The 25,268-nt window shown below is 41.1% G+C and overlaps 1 protein-coding gene across 3 annotated transcripts in view; it reads left to right on the plus strand.

The window, feature by feature from the left end:
* GLRA2 (glycine receptor alpha 2) overlaps positions 1-25,268 on the plus strand; it is a 181,583-nt gene that overhangs the window by 55,927 nt on the left and 100,388 nt on the right. For all 3 annotated transcript variants that reach the window (XM_024755248.1, XM_024755249.1, XM_024755250.1), the window contains exons 5-7: positions 13,157-13,239; positions 15,914-16,051; positions 17,670-17,884. In XM_024755248.1, the coding sequence (XP_024611016.1) occupies positions 13,157-13,239; positions 15,914-16,051; positions 17,670-17,884 (436 nt within the window). The remainder of the gene's footprint in view (positions 1-13,156; positions 13,240-15,913; positions 16,052-17,669; positions 17,885-25,268) is intronic.

Below are 25,268 nucleotides of genomic sequence, written 5' to 3' on the forward strand. Positions count from 1 at the left end.
ACCTTTTGGGGACTCAATTTTCAAAGGACTAGTGGAGGAAGAAGGTAAGATTTAAGATGAGAATATAAAGTATCTTAAAATTTCGCAAATGTCTAAAAAGACTTTAAATTCAAGATGCCACAGTTGACCTTCAAATAGGAAGCTCATTTGATAGTTTTATACAGCATGTATAGCTTATATAGCATATCTACTTTCTGAAAACTTTTACTATCCCAGGGATCAAAGGGCTGAAAAGACCCATTAAAGTCATTAAGTCAACTCCTTACCTTCAGACAACCTGTTGAGAACTTATTCTATTTTTAAAGACCTTCAGAGAAGGAGATTTTATATTCTCTCCTTGGATCTCGAACATTGTGCAGAAACTCCTCCTTATATAACTTAAATCATATTTGCTACAACTTAAATCAGTCGCTTTTTCCCACATTTGTTAACATGATAAACAAATGGCTACCATTTTTAGGAGGATGGAGGGATTACCTCACTGTTTTTGTTTCATTTTTGAAAATGAAATACATTTTCATCCCACCAGAGTTAGTGGACATATGTTTAGTCACCAAAACTATGTTGCTGGTTTAATTTTACAGTGTGTAAAATCAGCACCAAGATGTTCTTCATCTTGCAGTTTTCAGTTTGCTGTATGGTTCAGAGCGCCTACTCTGAACCTTATGATGTTGAATGCTATCCTGGTTCCTTCTGATACTATAGTAGACTGGGGTTTTTTTAAATTTTTTTTTTGCGGTACGCGGGCCTCTCACTGCCATGGCCTCTCCCATTGCGGAGCACAGGCTCCGGACGCGCAGGCTCAGCGGCCATGGCTCACGGGCCCAGCCACTCCACGGCATGTGGGATCTTCCCAGACCGGAGCACGAACCCGTGTCCCCTGCATCGGCAGGCGGACTCTCAACCACTGCGCCACCAGAGAAGCCCTAGACTGGGGTTTTAGAGTCAAACACCCTTGGGCTAGTGTCTCTGGCCTCAGAACTAGCTGTGTGACCTAGGGAAAATTTGTTCTCTCCCTGAACCTCTATTTCCTCAGCTTTCAAAAAGAGATGATTTGGTTAAGAGCTTTAGCAGAATACACTATATGCTATATGCATAGACAGTCAAAAGTGGCGTTGCCCTGTACTCTAGGGCCCTTGGTATTTTCTTGTAATTTCATGATTGTGCTTTCTGTCCCAGTCTCTAAGACGAAGAGTAAACTGACCAGGATAGATCCCCACGATCTCTGGACATTATTGTTTGCCTTCAGTGTCTTTTATTTTACCGACCCGGTACCTAGGGGCCCTATGCTACCTGCCAACTGCATAGAGTTCTCCAAACAATAAACAGTTATGGGACTGATCCTCCACAACAGCACCCTGCATCATCAAGACATCTGAGCCCCTCATCATCAAACTTTATCTGACCTGAAACTTATTCCTTTATGGTGTTAGAGGTGATTTACTTGTTAATTCCTTTTGATTCAATTCATAATTGCAGGTGTTGATGATTCAGTGTTCCACCATCCCAGTAGTATCTGAGTTGTCATAGAGATCTCTTGGGGATTGACATGCCTTCTACCTCTGATGATAGATTACAGGCACCACTGAGAGTAGGTGGGGTGTAGATTTCTAGACAGACATCCAACAGAGCTCCCCAAATAATCCTGTCTAATGACCAACTCCATCCACACACATAAAAGGCCAACTTTTCTAACAAAGCCTCCCACCCTTGACTCATCCTACAGCCTGATGCAAGAACTTCAAAGATTCTAACTTTGGCTATAGAATGATTTTTATGGCATAGGAAAAAAGAACATTCTTTATTTAGACGTCAGAGCTGAAAACAGAATGCACAGTGAACTAAGACCTGCCTAAATGTCACCAATGGTGATACTTTGATTATCTTACTCTCAATTGTGATGAGACATGTAAGCCCATATTTTCTATTAGAAGGCAGCTATGCAAAGCTGTGATTTCTTCTCTCTGTGCATATTTGGACCATGTTTATCTTTATATCCTATAATCCAGGCAAAATTACATTCTCATCTTCCAAATCTGTGTCCAAATCCTCATTAGTTTTGGGACTTGACTTAATGCGGTAATTAATGACTGTAACATAAGCGCCCACATCAGAATTAAGCAATGAGGCTTCAGAGAAGTGCTGGAAAATGCCATGGAAACCACGATTCCCTTCTCCCTAGGGCAAGCAAGGTTGGGAGGGTGGGACGTGCTGGCACGCATATATGCCGGTGGCTTCAGCAGGAGCTGAGCTAAGTGGTGCAGAGGGGGCACTTTTGGACAGTGGTCCTCAAAAAAGATGCATCTGAAGGTAGAAGCATTAAAGTCTAGAAAGTGTGTTCTGTACATGACAGACTCTCTTAAAGTGCTGGAAAGCTCTGCTGAGCTCCTGATTGGGTTCCGAAAGACACATACACTCAAGGGCATAATACTGGTTCAAACATAACAGAGTAAGGATTTTACCCTTGTTTGAAGGGTAAAAAAGGGGGTTATGCAATGAAATACATGGCAGGCGGCATGACCACTTTTCCTTGACTGTTTGCCTGATTGGACTAGCAATAGCAACCAGCAGGTTTTTCTCCATTTGGAGGTAACTTTCCACTGCATTAACATTCATTAGAGTTTGCTCTGAAGGTGATGGTGCAAAGAACAGAATACCAAGAAGGTAGCTTAGGGCATCAGGAGCACCACACCTCCTTCCATCATTTACTGTATCCCCTAGGCTCAAAGACCAGCCTCTCTAACTCCATCAGTTTATTATTCTGAGTCTCGGTTTCCTTACTATAAAATGAGATTGAACCAGGAGATGAGATCAAGTCTGAGGCTCCTTCTAGCTCCGTCATAAGTCTCTAATAAGTCTCAAAATGATCTCCTCTTTCCCAAACCGCAAAATTCCTTCTGGATGAGGAAATAAGAGTGGGTCCTTCATGTCCCTTAGGGTTTGGGAGCCAGCAAGAGGGGATTCTGAATTGTAAGGTGCCTATCTCAAACTACTTTGGGATCTTTGAACCGTTTCCTCCCAAACTGAACATCTGAGGAGAGGAACTGATTTTGGAGTGGGCTAGGGAAGGTTGGACTACCTGTTGTTTAAGAGGCAGCCTTCTACTCAACGTATAGTTTACACCATGACAAATACTTAACACTGAGCTCCCTATTGAGAAATTTCCCAATCGCAAATTAGATCATTTGTACCCTCTGATTCAACCAGCAGGAGCATCCGTGAGATATTATTTTAGAATGTGTTCATGAATTATGGGTTTATATACTTTCAGACAACTATACAAAGATGGTTGGCTAGGATAATTATTAACTGGATATATAAGACTAAAGGAAATCACCTGGTAGCTTGGAGCCAACAGAGTTCGAGGGCTAGTCTGCCCTTATTAATCACCTGACTTTTCCTGTGGCAGGAAGCCAAAGGAAATTCAGAGGTCCTGGTGAACCTGCTCAACTTATGTTGACGTGGGCTTCTGCCTGGTCCACAGTGCTGCTTTTCAAAGGCTCCCTCGATGACGTTAATCCCAAAATAAACACAAATAATATCACCATGGCTCTTATGAAACGCATGAATTACTTTAGTGCATTCTCATAGCACATAATTCAAAGGAAAGACACTCCATTTTAAAATGGGAAAAAATCGTCTATCCTCAAAGCTCAACAGTCTTTCCAATAAGTCTATCCTTGCTCGTGGCATTTAAAATTACAAACCAACATCTGATACAACATTTATCACTGGACAGTCATTGAAAGACAATTAAGGACATATATAATTATGTGAAGTTCTACAACGTGACACACACTCAGAGGAAGGCTGTCCCATATGGGATTGATCATCCCTTTCCAAGGACAACAGAACAAATGTTTATCCGATGTTTCGTTTTAGTGGGGATATTTTGCTAAATATGAATAGTTAGATGAAAGAAAGCAACAAGTGAGCTAAGGGATTAAAGACAACACTAAGGGGGTGGGGCAGATGTCAGTTCTGAAGTTCAGGAGGCAGGGCTTCCCTGGTGGCGCAGTGGTTGAGAGTCCGCCTGCCAATGCAGGGGACACGGGTTCGTGCCCCGGTCTGGGAAGGTCCCACATGCCGCGGAGCGGCTGGGCCCGTGAGCCATGGCCGCTGAGCCTGCGCGTCTGGAGACTGTGCTCCGCAACGGGAGAGGCCACAACAGTGAGAGGCCCGTGTACCGCAAAAAAAAAAAAAAAAAAAAATTGGAAAAAAAAATGAAGTTCAGGAGGACTTGGGTTCAAATCCAGTCTTACTAAGTGACCATGAGAAGTCACTTAATTTTTCTTTGATCTGCAGTTTTTCTCAGTCCCCGATAAATGTTCAGTGAATGTCATAATCACCCTGGGTTGGCTGTAGAATAAGGGGAGGGGAGTGGCGAGACAGTTCTCCCCATTCTTCCTAATCCATACACATGGACATTTCCTTACTCAGTACCTGTTACACTCAGGCTCCACTCACCTTCCATGAGTCCCAAGCAGATGACTACTCTCTGTGCCTTGGGTTTCCTTCCTTTGGGAGGTATATCGCTCCTAGCAGAAGTGACAGTTGCATCTTTTTTCAGCTAAGGGCTTGGGCCCCCTCTTCAGCCGCTTGTTAAGAGTCAACTAAGGAATTGTGCTTGCTTTCAAAGTGTTATCTAATCAAGAATGGACCATCCTACCATCTGACCAAGACTCCGTTCTTTCTCTCTCCAACCTTTGCCACCAGAAACAGTGGCCAGCAAGTCTCCGCCAGTTACCACAGCAGAAGTCTTAGTGCGGCAAAATACCAGCAAAGTAGCACAATTTTGCTCTCAGCTGTCAGCAGATGAAAAGTTACTTTGGTTTTCTTAAAACCATATCTGCAGTTCACAAGCACTTGTTCTTTTTCTCTTTCACCAAAAGTAAAAGGATCCCAAATAAGACACTGCTATACAGTGCTACTCCCTCTTTTTTCACCTCAGTGTCACCATTAAATAGCTGTGAACTGAGGCAACAGAGTGACTGTGGACAAGTCAGTTGTCATTATTTTAATGTGCCGGCTAATAACATTTTATCTTCATGAACATTTGGTTGTATAAATAAATACTAGCTGTGAAATGACTGAAATTTAAAATGTAACTAAACTGTGGGCAGAATTGGTTACATGAATCTTTGATAATTTGAGCTCTTCTTTCTGATGGTGTTCCATTTAGCCCTCTCCCATTCACCACCTTCAAAACATTTTCGTTCAGGAAATATCAAAACATTTGGAAAAGTTTTAGCTGCAGATTTATCAGTCGCTCTCCAAGTTGAATCCAATCCATATTTGGACTTAATTAACACGGGCCCACCATATGTGTGCACATTTTCTGAAGGGACCAGGCACAGATGGGAGCAGATATTGTATTTCTGTCCTTCCCAGCTAGTAGCGCTCAATGCATATGGGTATTTTCTGTGATGCCTTTATAATGTTTGGTAAACATGGACCTTCCTAGTCAGCCACTGGCATTTTAGTCAGGGGACAGGAGTAGAACACCTGATGAACCAGCAGTGTTGCCATTCATCTCCTGAAAATCCCAAGGTCAACATGGAAAAACAGGCTTTATATTTATTTGGAATTAACTAAGGGGATAGAGTCTAACGGCACAGCTTACGACCAACCTGGGGTTTACTTTCAGCCCTAGACAATATTGAAAAAATGATTTCTCTCTGGTGTCCTAGCCACAGGGTTCTGAGCCCTGTTATCCACCTAGGTTCATCCTTCCGTTTGATACTCTCAGTATCAAAGTCTGCTCTCAGGGATATGGGTAGGGAACCTGAGAATCTATCAACTCATATAGACAAAGGAGGAAATGACTAACGGTACTTAAGACACCATACTCTCCCTAGATTTGCATCTTAATAGTCATGGAAGCCTTTAGCTAAATGTCTATTAGCTCATTATACTTGGCAGCCATGAATTTTCAACCTTTACTTGTATAAAAAAGCACAGCCACATTTCATGCCTTGCATGCCTAGCCAAACTTGGACCAATTACTTTTGTCCTCTGTGGATAAAGATCCTTTCGCGGGTACCTTGAGTTTTGATTCAGGGTCATCAAATGATTATTGCAAGTCATACTTCCCTGACAGACCCAAAGGGCCCTCTCAGGATCTAGGTCTGGAAGGGTAGATTCTCTGCTCTACCCAATCAGTGTGAGCGCTTATTTAGGCCCCAAGGGACAATGAATGAAAAGCCTTTTACTTGATTTAGTTCAACTATGTCTGATTTACATAATCTGGAAGGATTCTTTAAATGAGAATTTGAAAACAACTTTAAAAAGTTGAATAATAAATGCAGAACTACTGGGATAGACTCCACTGAAAGAATATATGTATGTACACACACACACATATATACACATATATATTAATATCTTAGTAATGTTAAACTACGATCTCCTTCAAGAGAGAAATTTATTTCAAGAGTCTGATAGCATGAGGCTCAATAAATGCTTGCCAAAAATTGCTAAATGGATGTAGTAGGTTACAGCCCAGGTGGAGTTCTGTTTAACACGAATCCCTCCTCACGAAAGACCTGGAGCTGGTCTTCCTCCACGCTCTGACCTCCTCCCTGCTCAGTACCAGGAGCTTTTGTAAATTTTTAGTTGGGGTTCATGCAGTGAATGTTGCAGCCACCACCCCAATTTCCTTTGAAATTTCTCGGCGGCTGATTTTTCTAGTCAGAGACCAGAGACAGCGCCCTGAGTAGAGTTCCACTGTCCACCTTTGCACACTCGTGTGTGTTAATAAGCATCTGGTCTGGGTTCCTCTCTGCTGTACCTTCCACCCCTCTTAGCAGCGTTCCCAGTTTTCTAGCCACACCCACCATATTCTTGGTGCCAATGAACTGACCTTGTTATTACTGCCTTGACCTTACCAGCATGCCACGCCATGGTGACTGAGGCTCGTGATTAAGCCCCCTTGTCTCACTACCCCCGGTCCAATCACTTAGAAGCCTACTTGGGCCTCACTGGCCGGACCTGGTTTCAAGTAGAAAGTCGTATTTTCCAAAGAGAGTGCTAGAGCTACTGAAAAATCACAGACCCCTTTCTCAATCCCTTCCTATTCCCCTTTCAAATTTTTCTCCTTTTAGTCCATCACAGGGACAGTACATAAAAGTCCTCCCTTGGGACATGCTGAAGTAGAGCTTCTTAAAATGTGCTCCACAAGACCAGCATCAGTTTACCTGAGCTGCTTCTCAGGAGGGCCTGAGAACCTGCATTCCCACCAAGCCCTTCGGATGACACTTACGCCCACCAGAATTCGAAACCCATGGTGCTAAAGGAGATCTTGATCAGACAACCAGCCTGGTGGGGTCTTTTAATCCAATGACTCCTCTAACTCTTCCCTCCCTCTCCCCATACGTGTGAGTTGTATAAATGATGCACATCTGGGACTTTCCTGGTGGTCCAGTGCTTAAGACTTTGCCTTCTAATGTAGGGGGTGCAGGTTCGATCCCTGGTTGGGGAGCTAAGATCCCACACGCCTCGTGGCCAAAAAACCAAAACATAGAACAGAAGCAATATTGTAACAAATTCAATAAAGACTTTAAAAAACGGTCCACGTCAAAATAATCTTTAAAAAAAAATAAATAAGTGATGCACACTTAACTTGACTTCTAACTTGCCCCACGCTAATTTCATTTAAGGTCTAGGTAGGTTAGGAGGACACTCTTGTTCAATACATGATGCATCCTGTCAAATCTCCCTGACGTTAGAATGTCACGTGGTTTAGAGATTTCCAGGTACACCTGAGAGGAAAGGGTCAACAGACCTACATTGTACAGTAAGGCTGTCCTTATGTTCTTGGAGAAAGAGTGGATAGCATTCTAGGATGTTGGATGACAAAGCCCTACGGGGGAAACAAATATCTCACCTATATACCCAGACTACCAGAAAGTTCCAACTTTAAGAAGCATTATTATTTGGACTTCAGGCTTTCATCATATTCAAGAGTGGAAATTCACCTATAAGAGGAAATCTTCATGCTGGTCACCGTCACTTACAGTTTAGAATCATAGAAATTTTGAGCAGGATGGGGTCGTGGGTGAGGAATGAGGCCCAGAGATTTAGTTAAGGTCAAATTGCTCTTTCTCCGTAAGCCTGGTCCACCACCCAGGTCCCTAGATCCCCAGTCAATGGTGCTTCTCCTCTGTGAGGTGGCCAGGAGAGGCTGGAGGAGTTTTTAAAAGGAAAAGTCATGGGAAGCCTGGATGCCTGCAGAAAAAATGAAAGGTCTACAACCTATTCTGCTGGCTTCACAGGCAAAAGAGGATGATAACAGATTCTTTTTCTAAGGAGGAAATGTGGTAGAGTGGAAAATAATAAATAAACTTTGACATCAATTAAAGTTGGGTTCAAATCTAACTTTGGTTGCTTACTGGTTTTGTGACTTTGGGAAAACGGCTTAACCTCTCTGAGCTCCACTGTGCTTATCTCAAAGACAGAGAATGCTGTGTGCCTCGTGGGATGGTACTCCATGACTGCAAAATAATGAGAGCACCTGACCTACGGCAGGTGCTCAGAGAATGATGGTCAATACTATCGACATCACTTGAATTTTTATCTTTCCTTATTAAGTATTTTGATCCTAAAAGAACACCACAGGTTCTGTCCCCTCTGATATTTCTGTGTACTGCTAGGGTTTGCAGTGTGCTACACAGAGTGTGCTAAGCATGGTCTCTGACAGAGGAACAGCAGCAATATACCTGAGACTCTTGCTTTTCCTGAAACACAGAAGCATCCCCTTACCCCTCCTTTCCAAACAAGACAGACTACTACGACCATCAGAATTCACTCTCTCAAAAGAGGATGTTGGCAATCTTTGCTTTAAGCAGGAAGATCCCTGATGACAATTTGTAATTCCACCTGAAAATTCGTTTTCTCTTCAAGTGGCTTTTTTTCCCTCAAGAATCTTTTGCTGGGAATGGACTTCCACTTCTAATACTGAGTGCCTTATGAACGAGTAGTTGCTTTGTGAGTCAAGGAACCTCCCGTCCGCCATGACGTTATAAAGTTAAGTGATCAGTTCGCATGCTTCTAGCAATAGGAGAACAGTCCTGGCCGTGGACCCAGCTACCTGAGCAAGGCTCAAGGACAGGTGGACAGGGCTTCCAGGCTTTCTTTCAGCTTGATTTGCCTTATTTCTAGTTCCCACTAGAAATGCTAGCAACTTACAGAAAGGGCCAGGCCAGCTTTCTGGCTTCTTTTGCCAGTCTGGGAATTTGGCAACACCCCGTGGGCTCAGATGACCCTTCTTCTCTTCTAAATCCTCTGTCCTTTCCCACTTCTGCTGAATAAAAGCCTTACGTTCTCCCACAGAGCTTGAGGACGAAGATCCATTCATTTGCTCAACAAATATTTATTGAATACCTCATCTGTTGAAGGCATTATTTTAGATGGTGAAAAAGAGAGAGTTGTAGCCTTTGTGGTTCTTGCATAAGGGAAGAACCTTGCGTAGGAGAGAAATAAGTAAATTTAAAAATATATCTGATTTTAAAAAGTATAACATTAACTCAGTTTACAATGTCTGCATCTATCATTGTTTTAAACTTTAAATAAGGTATAAACCCAAGAGCTGGTTTGATGGCAAGGTGAACTGAATAGGAGAGTAGTAAGGAAGGTGAGGGAGATTTGGGTGGAAGCTGACTTCCTGTGCTTTGTCTTACCCTTTTGCCTTTAAAATCAAAATGTTCACTCAGCCTTCTTACTCTCTATAAAGAAGTAGGGCCTCTATAAGGGAACTTTATTCCTTCCCTTGTGCAAACAGGAGCAGGGGCGCCCTGAATGCATGCATGTTGCCACAGTGACAGTGGGAGATGCGCGACAGTGCTTCAGCGAATGAGTTCTTTAAGAAAAGTCAAATGGAAGATGGGTGGCCTCAGCTCACTGCCTTCACACGCAATGGCCTTAATATTTTAGATGGTGAGGAAGAGGAGAGCAAATCTGACATGCTGTAGGCATTGTCTGCTAGCAAAAAATCTGACTTTCAATAAAAATACTTAATTCTGTGAGACCCCCCCCCAAAAAAGATGGAGAGCCAGAGTAAAGGGGATAAAAATAGTTCACATTTTAGTATATGTTGTATGTGTCAGTATTATTTGGTGCAATTTCTGCATCTCTGTACAAAATAATATCGTCTCGTTCTTTCCCCAAAACTCATGTTTTTAAATTAAAAGATAGCTTTTAAATAAAGCACTGGTGGTTACTTTTGAAGGTTCTTGACTGAGACGAGAGCACATGGGAATGTTCTGGGGTGATGGGAATATTCTAAGTCTGGTCTGGGTGCTTGTTAAACAGGTGGGTATAGATGCAAAAAGGTATCACGCTGTAACTTAAGATTTGTGTATTTTTACTGTGTTTAATATATGCTTCAATGAAAAGGAAAAAAATAAGTAAAAGGCAAGTCTGAGTTTTAGGCCTGCGGATGTGTGGTACACTAGACATCATACATTATGGGCTCTGTTGGCCATGAAAGAACTGATTAGATCTTTCCAATCGCTTCCCATTTGCTCAGCGGATGACGTGATTTAGCAAAGTGGGGAGCTGTTAACTTGCCTCCTTGTTATTGGCACCCATTGAGTTCCCATACAAAACCTACCTAGAAAGGAAATTAGAAAAATAAATAAGGAAGAAGGGAAATACCCACTGAGTTCTCAGCTAAGACAAAATTCAGAGAGAGTTTCAGGCTCATTGGGAATTTCTCTCAGTGGGGTTTTCCATGGCTGTTAATAGTTCTGATCCCAAGAATTCTGGGTCCCTAAAGGATTGTTAGATCTGCCACAAAGGCAGAAATATCATGTCTGAAGCCTCTTCCCCCTAAATAAATGTGAAAAGTTCACAGAAGAATTGTATTCAGCAAACCTATGATTAAGAATATTAAAATTGCGTTGTTTCCCATAGCAAACAAAATACAACTGAATTTCCTGTTGCATGTTTTTAAGCTGTATTCATTTTTGCTATTATTATTTTCTAATTTCTCAAAAGTAAACTTTTCAAAATCATAATGAAATTTCCAGATATTCTAGTTCTGATTCACTTAAACTATACACATGCCCTCTGATTATTTTTATATGATGGACATATTTTTGTTTGATGTAAGTATTTCCTCTTTAAAAAAATAGAAAAGAATAAATAGATTCTTACTGTGTTAGTAACAGTTTTAAACCCACAGATCCTTTTGAGATTCCCCTCCCTTAATAAAGTGTCAAATTTTTAAAATTTTTTGATTACTAGAGATTTTCATTTTGATTCTTTTACTCTTCCCTTACTTTAAAGAGTTCATGGCATTGATCTCAATGAAATAAAATCTCAAAAAAAAAGTCTTTATGCTGGGAAGAAATGTAAATATCTTTAACTATATTTATACTGCTATCTCTAAATGAACTCCACAACTGACAAAAATTATTTTTCCTGTCTAAAATGTTGTTTTAACTCAGAAGTTTAGAACCCAAAACTATTGTTTTTCCTTTAGAAACATGGTATTTGTGTTCTCAGAATAGCTCAGAGAAGGTAGGTAATTTATTTAGCAATGAAATACTGTATGTTTGTGGCAAAATTTTAATATAATTATAATATAGCAAAACATTATTGAATAAAACATAATTTAATAATTTTACCCTTCAGCTATTGTTTAAAGAAAGGCATGTTTAATTACATAAAGATGGACATCTTAGATTAGCCTACACTTGTCAATATAAATAATGCAGAATGAACAGAGTAAAAAAAAATACGCATCATCCCACCAACCAGAACTATCTACTCTTAATATAGTGTTGTGTTTAATTCCAATATTGAAAACATATTTACATAATTGACATTGTACTGCACTGTTTTGTATCCTGCTTTTCCCAGTCACTGTTGTATTTTGATGATTTTGAAGATTGTCAGCATGGATTCTTTGTCTAACCTCACTTCAAATCCCAAATCTTTTCTTTCTTTAAAGTAACTGGGCCGCTCTTTTTTTAATTTTGTCTTGGCTTGTATAGAAGGTATAACATGAAGCTGAGAAAGGAAAGAGAAGGGAACCAGGAGGGGAGAGCATGACAGAAAGGGAGAGTTTAGGTAATGGTGTAAAAGTCAGAGGGGTCTATGGATAGAAAAGATGTTTGAGAGAAAATGAACAGAAGTTGGAGCAGTGAACTTCAGCATAACAAGGATTCTAGTATTAGAGCTGGATGGCAATAAGCATCATTTGATCCTACCCCATCATTTGGTGAGGATGCGTGTTTATTGAATTTAAGGTCTTGCTTTGGGGACAGAGACAGTTGGAGGCAGTACTTGAAAGGGAACACAGGTCTGCTGATTCTCAACCTTAATTTCCTCCCTTGCATCTCTGAAGTATAGAAAAACTGAAGAGCAAGAGGTGTGTACCATTTCCTTGAGGACTAAAAAAGGAAATAGTAGAAAAGAGGTGGTGGCTTAATCAATATCCTGATAAAAGACTTGATCAGAGCTGGCTGGAGCTTGGAAAGTTAAGGAAAGGGGGAGCACAGTAGTCCCCCCAGGGTGCAGAGAAGAGAAGACTATGTATTTATACAAGCCACCATCCTCAAATGGTTTTGTTTTTTTTAGATCAAGGATTACCCACTCCAGACTTGTCAAAATTCTAGAATGAATGCTACAATGTACAACTGACCTATCCATGTAGTTAGCAAATGAAAAGACATTGAAGTTTTTGCCCACCTGATGGAAGGAGAACGAATACTTATCACAATCAATTATGCTTATCACATCATTTACTGTCCTTGAAGCAAAGGCCACCTGTCCAATTCTAAAGCAGTACAAACTACGCCTTTTGGACATCAGTGTGTGTAAGAGCCCACGGTTCTTGTTACACTATTCCTCAGTGCTCTTTTGATTCTAGAATAAACTTGAGACCAGTGCCACTGGGGAGATGAGACTCAGAGGCTGGAAGATGGGAAATGGAGAGTAAGGGGTTACAGCAAAATTGTATAGTACTTTAAAAATTTACCAATGACTACTGTTCATTTGAAAATTAGGAAGCATTTTCCTGAGTGAGAGCTGAGACTTCATTACATGAATCAGTGTCACTCTGCTTAACGCAAAATGTGTTTCTGGTTTGCTTCTCAAGAACCAGACCTCAAAAATTAAAAACTTGTTTTAAAATTTTGTTTTCTCTGCTAAGGCTCACCTTGACCTTATCCTGTCCCATGGACTTGAAGAATTTTCCAATGGATGTCCAGACGTGTACAATGCAGCTGGAGAGTTGTAAGTCACTACTACTGAAATGACCACCTGCTTGTTTTAACCAATGACCTGGTTCTTTCAATGTGCCATTAAGGAGAAAAAACCCGTAAGACTCATTCTCTACGTATTTAACAACTCCCGAGGTCCTTAAGGGAAGGACGAGCAAAAGTGAATGTGTGTGCATGTCTTATATCCACTAGAGAGAAGACCATTTTTCAAGGTAAAATGCCAAATAACTTGCCCTTCCTCAAAAAATGAGCCTGATTTAGTAAGCTTTTCTTTGAAATGAAAATGTCTCCTGGGAAAATCAAGATTATTAGTCATTTAACCTCTATAATGAATCACATTCTAGTCAGAAACTTGTATCTCCTTCTATCGCATGCTTGTATAGACCTTCACCCCAAAGGAATTTTGGCAGGAAGGGCTAATTGATTTGAGGACAAGATGCAGGGGCCTTAGCCAGAGGAGGAAACAAAAATGAGTGGCATGAGACGATAAGGAATAAAGGCATCTCCCTTAGATGGGCAATGGATATCCAAAGGCCTGGGGAAGGGAATAGGAAAATGCTACTACTTTGTCCCCTTTATGTCATGGCCCTGACGCCACTGAAATCTTTGACATGTGCCGTAAGTTGCTGATGCCTCCAAGGTAATGGGATTTTTAGACAGGAGACATGAAATGTTTCCTGGCTTGCTCTGTCAGTTCCTCTGTTTGTAAAATGCAGAGAATAATAAGTGCTACTGACCTACAGGGGTGTTAGGAGATTTAATGAGGCAGGGGCAAGAAAATACTTTTAACTTCTTGGTTTAGAAAAATAACAAATGTAAAAAGACATATCAACTATTATTAAAAGAGGCGGTGACAGGGTTTCCTTCTGATCATTTAAAATCACTGTAGACTTCCCTTGAAACTTCCTACAGAAATAAACAAAATAATGAAGCATCTTTGTTTGAAGAATCTGTCAGGAATAAAATGAGAATTTCTGGTTTACAATAGGCTTTATGTATTCATATTTTCCCTATCGCCCCTTCTCTTGAGAAGACAGTTAAGAAAAACTTTTTCCTACATAATGATTCCTTCTCTGTGACTTCTCTACTGCTCCCAACTCTCCCCTGACTCAACCCAACACTTAGTTTCTCTATAAAACAGCAACCATAGCTGTCATCTGAGGCTCCTCCAAGGCTTAAAAACTCCAATTAGTAAATATGCTTGGCCCTTGCAGGACCTAGAAGTAATGAAATGAAAGAAGCAGTGATGTGTTTACCACTGACTTTGACTGTGAAGGGTGGGAATTGCTCTCTACTTTTCTACTCTCATATCACGTCCTCCTTCCCCACATCTTTACCTCTTCTGTTTGCCCCCAGCTGGGGTTTCCAGGTGGCTGACAAGGACTATTATTGTAGCGGTCAGCAAGAAGCTGACCAGACAAGAACAGGAGGTGTTTGGCAAGTTTCTAGTATTTGGTGGAGATACTCAAGAAGGGCTCATGCAGCACTGATGTGGAAGACATAGGGTTGGCCATTCTCTCTGTGGACCATCAATGCTTATACGAAGTCCCCTTTGTGATTCCTTGCTTGTTCTTATTTTCTGGCTTTGAATGGAAAAGGTGGCCCAAAGAAAGAGGAAAGTAGATTCCAATTAACTTTGCCATTGATTTCTGGGTAGCTTTGGTGAGTCACTACCTTGCAGTAAACAAGAATAAGAATCTATAAACTTAATAAACTTGCTGAGGTTACCGGCCAGCCAAAACCTCACGTAATAACCCTTGTCCTCCTCAATCTCCTTTAAGAGTTCCAATATCACAAATAAAGAAAGAAGGGGGAGAACTGATGCCTGAAAAAAGAGTAGCCTTCATTTTTCCGGGGTGTAAAAAACCCAGAAGCCCTTGACATAATGACCTAGTTAGCAGGAGCTTGGAGGCTAAGTGCTAACTTCGGTTTACTAAACTGGTAAAAAAGTCATATAACAATATGACTTTATATAACAGAGAATCTGTTTTACTCCATATTAATCATTGTGATGTGTGGGCCCCTTTAGCAAGACACCAGCACAAATGAATATGCTTGATTTGCATATCCCACAGCTTCCTCTTAGGTTACCTGCCTAGAGCCTTCCCCGCTTGCTAAAGTAACTGAGGATTGACCATAATGACTTGAACATAAACTTTCTCAAAACAAAGCTAATAGACCCTAGGAGAGGGGCCAAGTTTGCAATGGAAATATTTTAAGCAGGCCTGTGATAAATCCATTCTCTCTTTTTTTTAAAAAAAATGGAATGCCTTTCATTTGAAATACTAAGACTGGTGCCATGAACTGCATTGTCTTAATGGATATCCACAGACACAGCTCTTTAAAGTAAAGACAATCTTCAAAGGATTTTTGTTTGTTTACTTGTTTGTTCTTCAGAAACATTTAGTGGATAGAGTGGGCAGAAGAAAAATGGACTTTATAAGTTCCATTCTCCCATTACACAGAAGAAAAAATCATTCAGACATAGCTTGTTGTCTTCCATTTCTTTGGCTCCAATGACATGTAGTTGTCGTGATGATTGCAGCTCTTTTATTAAAAAATGCTCTTGAATTGATCGAGCATATGTCGCTTTAGATGATGTCCTTGTTTGTTTCTTTACGTGGCTAGACTTTCAAGCTTTCTTGGAAAGATGCATTCAATTTTTTACTATGATTTGTTTACTCCAGTTGGGTACACGATGAATGACCTGATATTTGAGTGGTTAAGTGACGGTCCAGTTCAAGTTGCTGAAGGATTGACACTGCCTCAGTTCATTTTGAAAGAAGAGAAGGAGCTCGGCTACTGCACAAAGCACTACAACACTGGTAAGTTTCCTTTGAGCTGCTAAACCCAAGTGGGCTCCATCTGCCGCTTGGAGTATATATCCCATCACCTTAATTGCCGCATATTTACCAAGAAAGTGGAGCTATGAGGCACTGTCCTGGGCTTGGGTCAAAATGCCCTCAACACATAAGATGCCTATATCCTTTCGAACAGGTCAGGGAGCCCAACAGATAATTTTTCCAAAAGAGAGAGAGAAGGAAAGAGATTTGGGGATCTTTTGCTGCTCTCTTGCTGACCATCTAGTATCAAATGAGTCCGAGGAAAAGTGTATGAGACCTTGTAAATGGTGCAGGAAGTGTATGAATTCTCGCCCATTCCCAGCATCCATTCTTGACGTTAGCTCCCCGGGTCAATTTGCACTCTCTGCCTTAGTGGAAGACAGAAATAATAACACAGGTCTTTGCAAACCCAGAAATACAGCTGTTGTACTCTCCAGTCCTATAGACAGCGTGCATGAAAATCAGCTTGCGGGGAGTCAGCTGGCTCTAAAGTCACGCATTGTCTGTGGTGCTGACAGACACATGGGTCAGGGGGAGAATGTGAGGTAGTAGCAACAAGTGGGCATCTGTTGTTCCCCGGAAGATTATGCCCGCCGAGTAAAGCTGATGGCCTTTCCTATGAACGTCCTCGTCTGTGACGCCACACAGCTGATCAAGGAGAGGCAGTCGAGACATGATGGTTTGTTCAGTGACTGCTCTGGTCCATGAACACTTGTTCCAGAAGTCAACAGTGCTTCCTATGAAATAACTAAAACCGGACTCTAAGGTGTCCTTCCCGGCCAAGAAGAACCCAGCCCTACCTCATAATTTGTGTGAGCTAAGCCGAATTACCTTCTGTGTTTCTAACTCCAAGCCAATTAAAGAGGAAGGAAAGTGGGAAGGGGCAGGAACATCGGTCTCTTAATAGTATGTCACAAGCTTTAATATCTTTCTATGCACGCTATTTTATAGGCAATGCAACACTGTAAACAGATTCTAGGAATATTCTACGTGTCCTCAAGCAATTACCCAGGAGGTTATGAAATTTTTACAGTGACTAGATTATATTCATGGTTTCTACAAATGTATATTTTTTCTTTTGCTATTGGTAACACAAAGATAGATACACAATTATCCAAATCCTTTAGGAGCCCCGTGTGAACTTTACTACTTAGGAAGGAATGGTTTCAACTATTTCATATTATATGTTATATATCATATGCTGTGTAGTATATGCTATACATATATGTTGTAGGTTATATGTTATAGCCTATATATTACATACTATAACCCCCACAAAACATGAATATTTTCTTTCCAATGGATAGTCTAGAAAATTCTGAAGCTCTGTCTAAATAATCAGGCTGCAACAAGCACAGATTTGAAAATTAAATATGCCACATGGTTTTGGTCCAGTGACTCTTTAGATCACTCGTTCTCACACTGTCATTTCCGTTACGGGTTGAGTTGGAAAAGAGTTGAATTGGGTGTGTAGTGTCAGCGTTTTGTGCAATCTTTCAAATCCATCGCTAATGCTCCTTTTCAATAAAAATAAAATGGGAGGCTGGAATGGGAAAGATAAATTCAAATTGGATTTTAAATCATCACTTCCTGTTTCCAGGAAAGTTTACCTGCATCGAGGTTAAGTTTCACCTGGAACGCCAGATGGGATATTACTTGATCCAGATGTATATCCCCAGTCTGTTGATAGTCATTTTGTCCTGGGTCTCTTTTTGGATAAACATGGATGCAGCCCCTGCCAGAGTTGCACTGGGCATCACGACAGTCTTAACGATGACCACCCAGAGTTCAGGCTCCAGGGCATCTCTGCCAAAGGTAAGAAATCTCCTCACTTGACAACAAGTGACCTGAGAGGTTTGTCAAAGGTCTTACGGGCTGGAGAATTCTGTGAAGACAGAAATGTTTGCTACCCTGCGGCACTGTTGGAGATGCAAATGCAGTAAGAAGAGAATGGAAAGCTGAGTTTGAGAGTTAGAGCTCTGAGGACATGGGGGATCTTCATAATCAGATCAATTAGGGGAAAGGAGATTCAGGGTTGAGAGAGAAGAGGAATGAATGGAGGCAGAAACATGTCTCAGGAATTCTAAGAAGCCCTGGAGTACGTTTGACCTCATGTTGTTTATAAGGCATGAAGCTTGCAAGAACTGGAGTAAGACTGATGCAACTTACGTTGTATTGTCAAGTAGTTACTGGGGAAGCTATTGTGATTCACGTGCTCAGTGAAGTCATTTACAGTAACAGAAGAGTGACTTAAGCTCCTGCAAATTTACAGAAAAGCCATATGCGATGAGTATGCATAAGAAATAAAGGTGCAGTATCAGGGTGCGTCAAATCAGACACACGGGTGTTTGCTATGCCTTAATTTACCTTCATGGCTAATAACACTACTATTTTGAGTGACACAGTTACCTAGAGAACAGGGGACTCACTGAAGATGGTGAAAATTCTGGCTACTGTGGCAGGTTGACAGAGAAGTGTGGAGTGGATACTGGGTACAGAAGGACATTTTGTAGCACCCTGAATAAGAAATCATAATGGCTACATAATCTCTTTTTATGTAAGAGCGGCCCTCTGCATTTGTAAATATTGCTTAAGCAAGTAATGATAAATGTTCTGCTTGTGAAATGCCCCAGCACCCCAAAATGTGCCTATGTGTACTTCCCCCTTTCACTGAGTACATTGAGCCATTAGCCTCAATTTTCCAGGAATCTGAGTTCAATTAGTATTCAGTATACACTGTCTCATACTGATTTAGCAGTCCCTCCAAAACTCAGTTCCAGAAAATAACTGAGATGTAATCCCCTATCTTGGCTGGCTTGGGCTTATGTTCAGTTGTGCTGCAACTGACATGACGAGAAATATTATATAATGCTCCACATTATCTCCTATGTTGGAAGATAAGATGACGTACAGAAGAAGCCTGTGGCTATAATGGAGTGGGGTTGAATAGTGGGAAAATAGTTATACAAATTTTTCAAGTTCCATGCCTCCAAAGATAAGCATTAGATTTTGTATGCTAATAGAGAAAGGAATAGATCTGTCTCCGATACTTTTTTACTTTCTAGAATAACAAATAGTACGAAATACCTGTGTCATATTTCTGTTGCAATACAGATGTCAAAAATGGTAACAGCTTTTTTTTCCCGCTACGTAATCACAAATCAATATTGCCTAATACAAATTCTAATCCCCTCTGTACCTCCTTCCAAACAGGTTCATTTGATTATATCCTGTTATTTATCAGCTACTGCTATCACTGTAATGCCACAACATTAAACACTAGGACACACAAATATATTTTACATTTTACTAGACAGCTAAAGTACTGGTGGCACACTGCAAGCAGATAATATGAAAACATAAGACATTTAGCCTCCAACTACTCATTGCTGCCAAAAGAATAGTCATTTATTTTCAAAATGAGAGCTTGAGGTTTTTTACAAATTTGTTATTCATTCTTATTAGCCATTGTGATTTTACATGGTCAAAACTATTGTTAAAAAGGAGATCAATCAAGACGGTAAAATAGGAAGACATGGAAGTTACCTCCCCCCATGAACACATCAAAAATATATCTACATATGGAACAATTCTCATTGAAAACTGACTGGAAACTGGCAGAAAGACTCCTGTACAACCAAGGCTATAAGAAAGATACATATGGAATTGGGTAGGAAGGGAAGAAAAGCAATCAGGTCAGGACCTATGCCCCTGGGAGGGGACTCAGAGGAAAAGGGAGAACACATGAACAGACGCCCGCCTTGGGGAGTGAGCAGTGAGAACCACAATTGGAAGCCCCAGTCCTGGCATCCTACACAGGGAAGACAAGCCCCCTTGGCTGCTTGAAGGACCACTGGGACTAACAGGAGGGCTGGGGGAAGCCTGGACCCCGCTCCTGAGGAACATGCATGTGCATGAGGGCTTGTGCACTGGCTTGCTCCTGGGGCAGGGCAGAGAGGGTGGTGAGAGGACTGCTTCAGTGGCTGCCAAGTTTCCCGCAACTGCCTCGGTGCATGCTCCAACAAAGCTTACTCCACGTCGCAGTGTGGTATGGAATCTAGGGCTGCCACAACCAGAGAAAAAAACTTGGTTGTGGGATGCAGAGATGACCCAGTCCCAGGGCAGAGCCTGGGTGAGGCGGCAGTAGCCAGTGTTGGCACTCACTCAAACGTCATATCAGAAGCAGCCCAGAACTCTGATGATGGCCACTCCACCACAGCTTACCCTAATACACAAAGAGAGTCCACACCGGCCCCGCCTGCCCTGCAGTGCAGCTCCACAAAAGCGCAGGGATGGCAGAGACTGGGGGAAGTGATTAGCAGTGATGGACAAAGGGGACTTGGACCCGAGGCTGCATGTGAGCAGGTCGAGGGAAACAACTGCTGGCACCTGTACTGGCAGCACATCGGAGACAGCTCAGAAATCTGTCTGTGGCAAAAATGAGCCGAGACTCCACACGGGCCTCCCTTGCCTCAGCGATCCCCAGCTCTGGGGCAAAGGTCCCAGTGCTAGAAAAGGGGAAAGCAGACACTTAAAGGGAACAGAGCCAGATCAAGCCCAACCCTCAGGGCTTCTACTCCAGCAACTTGGAGGGCAGTGATGGCCACTGAGCAGAAGGGAAGTCCCACCCCACACCCGGCTACAACTCTAGCCCCTCCATCTTCAGCCTCATGTCCTACCAAGGTGATAGCTAACAGCACATCCTGAGGAAAGACCTGGCTTATGTCCACATCAAATCTGCTCTCCCACCAAAGGCATTAGGCACATACAGTCTATAATATGAACACCCCTTCCAGACTGGAATAGATAACTGTTTCATTTAAATCCATAGAGGCAAAGAAAGTTAAGCAAACTAATAAGGCAGACGAGCTACTCTCAGCTGAAACAGCAAGAGAAAACCACTGGAAATACATAATTAAACAGAAATAAATAAAAACCAGATAAAGAATTCAAAGCATTGCTAATAAGAATGTGAACTGAATTAGGGAAAAGAATAGATGAACAGAGTGAGAATGTTAACAAGGAACAAGAAAATATTTTAAAAACCCCAATCAGAAATAATGAATTCAATAAGGAATGAATAGCAGACTAAATGACACAGAAGAACACATAAGTGATCTCAAAAATAGAGTAATGGAAACCACCCAATCAGAAAAGCAAAAAGAAAAACAAATTTAAAAAAATGACAACAGTTTATGAGATCTCTGACATAACATTAAGTGTACCAGTATTCAAATTATAGGGGCCCCAGAAGAAGAGAGAGAGAAGGGAATTGAAAATGTATTTGAGAAAATTATGGCTAAAGACTTCCCAAACCAGTGAAAAAGGAAACAAATGGCCAGGTACAGGAAGCACAGAGGGTCCCAAACAGTATAAACCCAGACAGACATATCATAATTAAAATGGTAAAGCTTAAAGATAAAGAGAATTTTAAAGGCAGCAAGATAAAAACAGAGCCATATACAAGGGAACCCCCATAAGGCTATCAGCTGATTTTTCTGCAGAAATTCTGCAGGTCAGAGGGAGTGGCATGATATATTCAAAGTGCTGAAAGGGAAAAACCTGCAACCCAGGATACTACCCAGCAAGACTGTCATTTAGAATCCAAGGAGAGGTAAAAACTTCTTGGTAAAGCAAAAACTAAAAGAGTTCATCAGTACTAAACCTACCATAAAGGAAATGTTAAAGGGTCTTCTCTAAGTGGAAAAAAGTAAGAATCCATAGGAAATGGAAAATCCAAAAAGAAAAGGCAAATATATACTAAGGACTAAGGATCTACCACTTAAATAAGCCAGTACAAATATTAAAAGACAAAAAATTGTAAAAGCAACTATAACTACAATAAACAGTTAAGGGACAAACATGAAGATGTAAAATATGACATTAAAAACACAGAAGTTTCGGGAGGGGTGTAAAAAAATGTATATCTTTTATGAAAGGATAAAGAAGATGTGGCACATATATACAATGGAATATTAGCCATAAAAAGAAACGAAATTGAACTATTTGTACTGAGGTGGATGGACCTAGAGTCACACACAATATTGTAAAGCAATTATATGCCAATAAAAATGTTTTAAAAATGTAGATCTTTTAAAATGTGTTTGAACATAAATGACTATCAGTTTAAAACAAGTAGATATAGTTACAGTTCAATATATATGAACCCCATGACAACCACAAATCGAAAACCTGCAATAGATACACAAAAACTAAAAAGAAAGGCACATGAGCATACTAAAGAATATCACCAAACTACAGGGGAAGAAACAAAAAGAAGAAGAAATGAACAGAGAAAAACTATAAAAACAACCAGAAAACAAGTAATAAAATGGCAATCAGTTCATACCTATCAATAATTACCCTAAACATGAATAGACTAAATGCTTCAATCAAAAGACATAGGGTGGGGACTTCCCTGGTGGTGAGGTGGTTAAGAATCCGCCTGCCGATGCAGGGGACACAGCTTCCAGCCCTGGTCCGGGAAGATCCCACATGCTGCGAAGCAACTAAGCCTGTGCACCACAACTACTGAGCCTGCGCTCTAGAGCCCGCGAGCCACAACTACTGAGCCCATGTGCTGCAACAACTGAAGCCCGTGCACCTACAGCCCATGCTCCGCAACAAGAGAAGCCACCACAATGAGAAGCCTGCGCACTGCAACAAAGAGTAGCCCTCAGTTGTTGCAACTAGAGAAAGCCCGCGCACAGCAATGAAGACCCAACACAGCCAAAAATAAATTAAAAAACAACTTTATAAATAAAAAAAGACATAGGATGGCTGATTGTATTAAAAAAAAAAAGACCTATCTATATGCTGCCTACGAGACTCACTTCAGAACTAAAGACACAGACTGAAAGAGAGGGAATGGGAAAGGATATTTCATGCAAATGGAAATGGCAAGAAAGCAGGGGGTAGCAATACTCATACCAGACAAAACAGACTTTAAAACAAAGGCTGTAACAAAAGATAAAGAAGGGCATTATATAACGATAAAGGGATCAATACAAGAAGAAGATATTACACACATTAACATATACGCATCCAGTAAAGGAGCATCTAAACACAGAAAGGAAATATTAACAGGAATAGATGGAGAAATTGACAACAATACGATACTCGCAGGGAACTTAAATGCCCCATTTACATCAATGGACAGATCATCCAGATAGAAAATCAATAAGGCAACAGTGGTCTTAAATGACACGTTATACCAGTGGGATTTGATAGTACCTACAGGAAATTCCATCCCAAAATGGCAGAATACATATTCTTTTCAAGTGCACATGGAACGTTTTCCAGGACAGATCACAAGCTAGGCCACAAAGCAAGTCTCAACAAATTTAAGAGGATAGAAATTATTTCAAGCATCTTTTCTGACCACAACAGTGTGAAGCTGGAAATCAGTTACAGAAAGAAAAATGAGAAAAGAACAAACACGTGGACACTAAACAACATGCTACTAAAAAACCAACGGGTCAATAAAGGAATGAAAGAGGAAATAAGAAAATACATTGAGACAAATGAAAATGGAAAGACAACTTTCCACCACAACTTTCCAAAATCTATGGAATGCAGCAAAAGCAGTTCCAAGAAGGAAGTTTATTAGCAATACAGGCCTTCCTGAAGAAACAAGAAAAATCTCAAATAAACAGCATAACCTACCACCTAAAGGAATTAGAAAAAGGACAAAAAAGCCCAAAGTCAGCAAAAGGAAGGAAATAATAAAGATCAAAGAGGAAATAAAAATAGAGACCAAAAGTAAGAAAAGAAAAGATCAATGAAAGCAAGAACTAATTTTTTGAAAAGATAAACTTGATAAACTTTTAGCCTGGTTCACCAAGAAGAAAAGAGAAGACCCAAATAAACAACATAATAAGTGAAAGAAGAGAAATAACAACCAATGCCACATAGATACAAATCTCGTAAGAGAATACTACAAACAGTATATGCCAACAAATTGTGGACAACCTCGAAGAAATGGACAAATTTCTAGAAGCATACACCTGCCAAGACTGTATCAAGAAGAAACAATTTGAAAAGACCAATCACTAGCAATGAAATTAAATTTGTAATTAAAAAACTCCCATCAGACAAAAGCCCAGGACCAGACGGCTTCACAAGAAAATTCTACCAAACATATAAAGAGAGCTAATACCTATACTTCTTCAAATATTCCAAAAAACTGAAGTGAACACAACATTCCAAATTCAGTCTATGAAGCCACCATTACCCTGATACCAAAACCAGAAAAAGACACTACAAAGAAAGAAAATTACAGGCCAATATCACTGATGAACATAGATGCAAAACTCCTCAACAAAATGTTAGCAAACTGAAGCCAACAATATACAAAAAGGTTCATACACCATGATCAACAGGGATTTATTGCAGGGACTCAAGGACAGTTCAATATTTGCAAATTAACCAATGTGATACATCACATTAGCAAAAAGAAGGATAAAAATCACATAATCATCTCAATAGACCCCCCCCCAAAAAACAGCATTTGACAAAATTCAACATCCATTCATGATAAAAACTCTCATCAAAGTGGACATAAAGGGAACATATCTCAATATAATAAAGACCATTTAGGACAAACCAATAGCTCGAGAGGGGGAAGATGGCGGAAGAGTAAGACGTGGAGATCAACTTCCTCCCCACAGATACATCAGAAATAGATCTACACGTGGAACAACTCCTACAGCACACCTACTGAATGCTGGCAGAAGACCTCAGACCTTCCAAAAGGCAAGAAACTCCCCACGTACCTGGGTAGGGCAAAAGAAAAAGAAAAACAGAGACAAAACAATAGGGACGGGACCTGCACCAGTGGGAGGGAGCCATGAAGGAGGAAAGGTTCCCACACACTAGGAAGCCCCTTCGCGGGTGGAGACTGCGGGTGGCGGAGGGGGGGAGCTTCAGAGCCGAGGAGGAGAGCGCAGCAACAGGGGTGCGGGGGGCAAAGTGGCGAGATTCCCGCACACAGGATCGGTGCCAACCGGCACTCACCAGCCCAAGAGCTTGTACCTGCCGGGGCAGGCGGGGCTGGGACCTGAGGCTCGGGCTTCAGTCAGAGCGAAGGGACAGGACTGCGGTTGGCGGCATGAACACAGCCTGAAGGGGTTAATGCACCACGGCTAGCCGGGAGGGAGTCCGGGAAAAGTCTGGACCCTGCCAAAGAGGCAAAAGACTT

The sequence above is a fragment of the Neophocaena asiaeorientalis genome, unplaced genomic scaffold (assembly GCF_003031525.2).
Source record: "Neophocaena asiaeorientalis asiaeorientalis breed wild unplaced genomic scaffold, Neophocaena_asiaeorientalis_V1.1 scaffold668, whole genome shotgun sequence".
In the NCBI taxonomy this organism is placed as follows: domain Eukaryota; kingdom Metazoa; phylum Chordata; class Mammalia; order Artiodactyla; family Phocoenidae; genus Neophocaena; species Neophocaena asiaeorientalis.